Source organism: Rattus norvegicus, chromosome 1 (genome assembly GCF_036323735.1).
Source record: "Rattus norvegicus strain BN/NHsdMcwi chromosome 1, GRCr8, whole genome shotgun sequence".
NCBI classification, from domain to species: Eukaryota; Metazoa; Chordata; class Mammalia; order Rodentia; family Muridae; genus Rattus; species Rattus norvegicus.
Genome location: NC_086019.1, coordinates 33122837 through 33129789, shown reverse-complemented (window position 1 = coordinate 33129789; position 6953 = coordinate 33122837). Strand labels below are relative to the sequence as shown.

The 6953-nt window shown below is 54.0% G+C and overlaps 1 protein-coding gene across 2 annotated transcripts; it reads right to left on the bottom strand.

Moving 5' to 3' along the window:
• Positions 1–838: 838 nt before the first annotated feature.
• Positions 839–6668, bottom strand: Irx1 (iroquois homeobox 1). Of its 2 annotated transcripts, none has more exons than NM_001107331.2 (4): positions 6166–6668; positions 2171–3206; positions 1807–1879; positions 839–1571 (listed from the first exon to the last, which is right to left on the bottom strand). In NM_001107331.2, the coding sequence occupies exons 1-4, from the start codon at positions 6439–6441 to the stop codon at positions 1514–1516; spliced, it is 1443 nt and encodes a 480-aa protein (NP_001100801.1). In that variant the 5' UTR covers positions 6442–6668; the 3' UTR covers positions 839–1513. The 2 variants fall into 2 exon arrangements, with proteins under 2 accessions (NP_001100801.1, XP_038965989.1); XM_039110061.2 differs by lacking the exon at positions 6166–6668 and adding an exon at positions 3638–5845 and having other exon boundaries at positions 1139–1571.
• Between the last annotated feature and the right edge of the window lie 285 nt (positions 6669–6953).

The following is a 6953-nucleotide window of genomic DNA, read 5'->3' as shown; positions in this document are numbered from 1 at the left end:
GCTTTCTGGCAGCTGCAGCTGGGAAGAACTGAGCCTAAACTGGGGAGAGACTGCCCAACTTCTACGACTGTCTCCACTTAGCCTGTTTTCCCAACAGTTTACATCGTCTTAGGAAGTTTTACTATTTGCTTGGCAGTCCTCCCCAGTCCCGCAGCCATTAGAGTCCCGGCTCTGGTTTGGCAGAGCCTTCAACTCTGCAGAAGAGCGCGCGCGCGCACGACCGGTTGGTACAGCCGCAAAGCAGAGTGGTGGGGCTCCTAACTCTCCACTGTGGTTTTCAAAACTGCTTGGCAGCTGGCGAGTGTGGAGCCAGCTCCTTCCCGCACTTTTGCTACAGTCGTCCCCAGCCTCCTCAAACCCCGACTCTGTCTTCTGACTGGACTATTAGTCTGGGCACGCGCGGTCACCGATCGCCCTACCCGGGTTTTGAGAAGTGCCCTTGGCAACTTCTCCACTACAATCGCCACTCACTCCTCAACCCAGAGCGTACCTTTTCTCTGAAGCCACTGTCTAATCTTGAATCATAAGCCCAGAGAACCCCGGAACCGCACCCTATGTCGCTCATTTACATGAGACTATTAAAAAAGAACCTTCTGTTTTCTCCTCTTTACACTTAAACAAGTAACTAAACACATTGCGAGCAATATTTTATACTCCATTACATCCACACTCTGCCTAGAAAACGACCCTCCTCTAAAACGCACCGCTCACACAACTAGTGAGTAATTGATTTCGAGCCCGAAGTTCCCCTTTGGGAGTGTGATTGAAAATTCTCTTCATTTCCCCCCATTTTGATCCACTTTAAAACATCGTTTTTGTAAACTGCCTAAAATTGAACGTACTGAGAAAGGCTGCTCCAGATAAACGCTTGTCTAAGCGTGGCAACGATTTAAACTGCCAACAAGAAGCTGGCCTAAGAGCAAAACGAACAAATTCGACCACTATCACCACGGAAAGACTGTGCGCCTGACACAGTGGTTTTGCTCGGTGGAAACACTGTTCCAAGACCCTTCTCCCAAAGGAGTCTCTGGTGTAACCACAGCCCCTTGGACTGTGCCCAGGATTTCAAGATCGCATATATCATTGCCTCCCCCAAAACGCAGGAGCACAAGGACAAACAGCTACAGCCGCGTGCACATCGTTTCATTTAGTTTATTAGACAAAAATATATGATTTAAACAAGTTCGCTGACGCGCTATTTACAATCTGAAATCACGCTATATACAGAAAGGGGGGAAAAGAAACAAAGAAGACACAAACACGGAGGGGGAGGCATTTACCGAATCGGATAACCAACCCGAGCGGCAGGCTGAGCCTTACTCCCCCCTCCCCAAGCTCTTAGGCAGGATGAGCCCCTTTCTGCAGAGAGCGATGTGTGAGAATCACTGACGCTGCGGTCACGTTTGTCCTTTACACAAGTCTCAAATATTTGTCTTAATTCTTCCCTCGTCTCCTCCCCCCAACCCCTCCCCCCTCCCCTCTCCCCGCAAAAGTAAAAGACGACCCCCCTTAATCAGGCAGACGAGAGGGCTGCGAGGATCCGAGGCGTTCCCTCCTGCGGGGCCAGCGAGCTGTTTGAGAAACACAGCAAGAAGACACCAGCAATGAGTAAACAGATCCAGCGCCACCGTGCCCCAGCTTCTTCCGGCAGAGCAGGGGGCTGGAGCTAGACCGCCTCCCATCAGGCTCCCTGTTCCAGAGAACTGGAGCTGGCTAGGCCCGTAGTGCTCTCCAATTACGACTGCCGGACCCTCACCACCACATCCATCCCGCCCCAGGGCAAAAGCAAGCAAAAAAAGCACTCACTTGTCGCGCACCGGCTGGAAGGGCGACTTTAGCTGCTGTGGGGGCGAATCCGGCCTGGTGACTAGGTCTCTCTCTGAGAGGAAACAGAAAATATGCAAGGTTAGGAAAAGGGTTATGTAGTGGGGTGCTCAGGTTGGAAGGGTCTTTATGCCCAGATTTCTTGATAATGCTCAGGTAAATTTCCTAATGTCTGCCCTTATACCTCCGTGGAACAAGCCCTTGGATACAGTTTAGTGCCTCAGAGAAACATAGGCCTAGCTCCTACATTAAGCCTCCCCTACCCACCATTACCATTACTCAATTCATCTCTAGGTCTCTGTATGTCCGAGACCAAAAAATTAGATGCGACCTTTTGGCTCAGTACCTGGAAGCGCAGGACTGCTACTCGCCGAGGCCTTCTCACCATGGAGCACCCCTGTGGCAACCTGGACAGGCAGCTGCGGAGGTGGCGGTGCGGTCACGTGTGGGCCATGAGGTGCTGCATGCGGTGCACTGACTCCCAGGAAAGATCGCATGTTCAACAGCGAGCCCTGTGCTAGGAACGCGCCGTTGGTCCAGTTGGAAAACTTGCCTATGTGGCAGGTGTACAGTCCGTGGCTGGGTAGAAAGGCCGGGTGTTGCAGGGGCGAGCCGCTGGGCGGCCCGTGTGCGCTGGCGTGGCTGGAGGGTGGCGGTGGGGACGCCTTAGGCGCACCGTCGGGGCTAGTGGCTGTCTCAGCCAGTGACCAGATCTTGGGCTTGCTGTGAGGCGCGCCCTGCAGGCCGACCGCCGCGGCTCCGGGACTCAGAAGGCGCGTGCTGCCCGGCTCTGAGACCTCCTTAGCCAGGCCCAAGGGCGAATCTTGGGACTTGAGTGTCTCGGCGGCCGACAACGGGGAGCTCTGGTCCCGAGCTGGGGCGGGAGGGGCTACGCGCGCCCTAGGAGCCTCCACCTTGTCCTCCTCGTCTTCGTTGCTCTGGTCGCCATCACGTTCGTCAATCTGATCGATGTCAATGCTCTCCAGGTCGATCTCCTCGTCGTCCTCGGCCTTCTCGGGGTCGCCCTCGGTGTCGCTGCCAAAGAGGGCGCCGTCTTCCTGGTCCTTGCTGCGCGCCCCCCAAGTCACCTTGTTTTCCTTCTTGAGGCGCCGGCGCGCGTTGGCGAACCAGGTGGAGACCTGTGTGAGGGTCATCTTGGTAATAATGGCCAGCATGATCTTCTCTCCTTTGGTGGGGTACGGATTCTTGCGGTGTTCGTTGAGCCAGGCTTTCAGTGTGCTTGTGCTCTCGCGCGTGGCGTTCTTGGGCCGTCCGGGATCCCCGTATTGGAACTGGCCATAGGGATAATAAGCAGGCGTTGTGTGGGCTGCGAAGGTAGCTGGGTGTACCCCGGGGTTGTCCTTGAGTTCATACTGAGAGCCCTGGAGCAACCACAGAGCAGGAGAGAAAAGAGAAAGGAAGTGGAGAGAGAAAGAGAGAGAGATGGGGAGAGATGAGTTTCAGGGGCTAGGAAAGGAAGATCCTTGCTGCTGTGGACCCTGGGAGCACTTGATTCACCAGACTCAGAAAACAGACACACACACACACACACACACACACACACACACACACACACACCACTACTTGGAGAAAGAATCGAAGCAGCTGGAGCCTTAAACTGGATTGTAGGTTCTGGGTCTCCACTAAACAGATTTTTAAAAAAGACTGTTGTTCACTCTAGAAAAACTTCTAGAAGCTCCGGATTTTTAGAACTCAGCACCAGCCCTGCCCCTCCCCCTTCCCGAGTCTTCCCAGAACCCTTGGTCCCCAACACCACCCCTTCACAAAATTCAGATTTTCAAGTTCGTCTTACACTAGCTGGAGGGGGAAACCTTTTATGTAGGCTGATGAAACAGTTTCTCCAAAGTGAAGCACTCAGAATTCAAGGCCCCTCCCTCCCTTCCACCCTGAAGGACTCAATCAAAATAAACCATCCAAGGCACTCTTCAGTCTAAATTCACCACCAATTTAAAATGAAAGCAGAGCCCTCCTTTTGCCTCCCAAAGTAATCTGCATATAATGGTTCACTCACGCTTCGAGGTCTGTAGTGGTGACAGGTAATTGAAAATTTAATCCTGGCCATCCTCAGTAACAATGACAAAACACATTTTAAAAAAATACAAAAGGAGAGCTTATCCGGTAAAATATTAACATCAGGCCCTGGAGCCACAGGCTGCAGCTCAGGGGAACCGGTTCAGTTTCCTGGGCCTCTTCTTGGTTACTTTATCTCTTAAGTTTGACTTTGATCTGCAGCCGAGCAAACAGAAACTGTTTGCAGGCATTTAGAGGCCATGATTTATTTGCAATCAATATTCTTTTTATCATCAGTAGTAAAACACAGCAAGTCAAATTATCCCATCAGGTTTTTTGGTAAATAACATTTTATCTTTCTAACAGCCTCATTAGGCCTCATTATTACCATAAATTGCCCAGACAGACGTTCACTCACAATTTTATCTTTTGGGTTCCAAATACCGGATCCTAAAGGTTAGAAAGCTAGGCCTCTTCTGAGGGTTTGGATTTAGCTTTACTTTCCAAGAACCCGGTAGGAGACCTGGAGGTAACACAAACATCTTAGGGGAGGAATTTTATTTTCCCTTTAGTTTAAAGAGAAAACAAAATTAAACAACAACACAAACCTCCTACCGACCTTCCATACCTCACCACAATGGCAGCAGACCCCCTCCCCCACAAGCACAGAGGCAGGATTCCCAAATGGCTCACATCTGTATTCAAATTTTCAGTTAAAAATATTCGTAAAAATAATAAATAAATCACCTTTCGTCTTCCATTTTAAAAAGGATCCAGTTACCAGGTTAACAAAAACGAAGTCGGAACCCTAAAAAAGTTACTAAAAGCTTGTTTCTTTGACTAATTAATTTAGTGACCGAGGCCGCGCCTCAGAGACTTCTGTGGCCCGAATTCGTTTGAACCTCGCCATTGTAAAATGTACGTTTCGCCTTTTAAAATTATTTTAGTTGTAATAGTAAAGGAGAAATTTCGGCCTCGTCTCTGTTGGGAATTGTTTTCGAAAGGGCACCTTGTAAATCTCTCATCGCTCCCGGGGCATACTGGCTGTCTGAACAAAATGGGGGGTTGATCTTCCTGGTTGGGAAGCACCCGAAAGGCAGCTGGCCGGCCGACCACTAAGAAATAGGCTTTCTTTCTAAACTACAAGAAAAGTTCGGGAAATCGCGCTAGCCGCTTTGCTCCTGCACAATCCATCCTTTAAGGGGATCTGGTCTGGTCTGTTTTCCCAGGGACTGGATAATTCGGGGTTCTTGGAAATTGCCCTATCCAGAAGATAGCAGGGCGGCAGGGGACTGCCTCCCAAAATCCCGCGCCCGCCTTGCACTTTGCCAGCGGCCTCAAGTTTAAGCAGTCCGACCTTTCAGTCAAACCAAGAAAAATTGATCGGTGGAAAGGACAGACTGGCCAATACTCCTGTGGAGAATTAAATTCACACACACACACACACACACACACACACACACACACACACACACACCCATCTGACACCCACTGGGACAGGAGATGGGAAAGCACCATTTATTTTAATCACTGGGACACTGTTCCTTTAACTCTCCCTTATGTAACGCGGGAAGAAAAGTGCTTTTCTTTCGGCTCAAATGAAAAGGAAAGTTTGGCAACTTACGAAAGTAAAAGCAAACACCGTTTCGGTAACCAGAATTTATGTCAACTTAGTATTTCTTAACCGGGATCCCGATCCCTATGGTGCCTACACACGCCATTAAGAGACCTCTCTGCTCCGCGGACGTCTATTGTTTGTTGGGATGTTTTTGACGGACTCCGCTAGATTTAACCGGTTCCCTTTGGCAAAGTTCAGGGCAACTACCTCTGCTCTGCCAAAGAGGGAGAAGGAAGGTCTTCTGGGCCCAAGAGAAAGCTCTTGCAGCGCTCAGGCGAGGCCAGCCGCCAGGCCAGAGCAGTGTGACTAAAGCGGCCCTGGCTGCGGGGGCCCGGCGGGCCTGCCCTGTCGCACAGAGGCGCCTGGCGGTTTTGCCCGGACCTCCAGCGCCTGCCGCGCTCTCAGGCCTGCTCTCGGGTTTCTCTCTACTAGCGCACAACCCTTTCAGGATCGGGTCTTCAACCCCCAAGACTGCAGTGGTCACTGCCTGTGCCTCTGGGCATTCCCCAGTCCCGGGGGAACGAGGTCTCCGCCACCGGATCCCCTGTGCAGGACCCCTTTTGCTCTTTTTTCCAGACACTGCCTGCGGGTCCTCTGTTTCTCTGCTCGGCCAACCGCTCCCGCTGTCCCTGGGCGCCGTGATCTCCCGTGGGTGCGGGTCAGGAGGACGCGCGGGAGGCGGGAGCACTCACCATCTGTGAGAAGAGGCTGAGGTCCGCGGCATAGGGCAGAAAGGCGCTGTAGTTGGGTGCGCCCGCGTACGGTCCCGCCGCGGCATACATGCCCAGCACCGAGGTGACCGCGGCCGCTCCGGCGCCCGCTCCCAGCTCTGCAGTCCCCGGCCGACCCGACGAGGCGGCGGCTGCAGCAGCCGCGGCCGCAGCCAGCATCCCAGGGCGCTCTCCACCGTAGGCGCCCGGGCCCGCGGCGCTTAGGTATTGCGGGTAGCCCAGCTGCGGGAAGGACATGTCCGCGGGCTTGGCGGTGGTGGAGGGCACCCTAACTGCGCGGGCAAAGAGACTGGCTGTCGATCCGAGGAGGCGCGGCTCTGGGGCTGCGGGCGGCGGGCCGGGCGCGCTCCGGCCGGCCCGGGGGCGGGGGCCGCTCGCTGTTCCTCAGCCCAGTGCTGGTTGGCGGCGCCCGGCTGCGCCCGGATCCGAGATCGCGCGCCGACTGCGGCGGCCGCCCTCCGCTCGGCGGCCGGGCTCTCAGACACAATTTGAAGTTGATGCTTTGATTGGCATCCCCTTGAGCACAGGCCCCGCCCCTGGCTCCCCTCCCGCCCCCTCCCTGCCTCCAGCCCGCCCTCGCTGGCCGCTCCCGCCCCTCACGGCGAGCACGTGGTGCCCCGCGCCCGCCGGGCCACCTCCTCCTCCGGTGGGCGCGCGCGGCCCGTCTGCTGGTTTAGGTCCGGAGGCCTCAGGCTTCATCCCAACCAGCCCCCGCGGCTTTTGACAACCTGTCGACACCGGTTTACAGC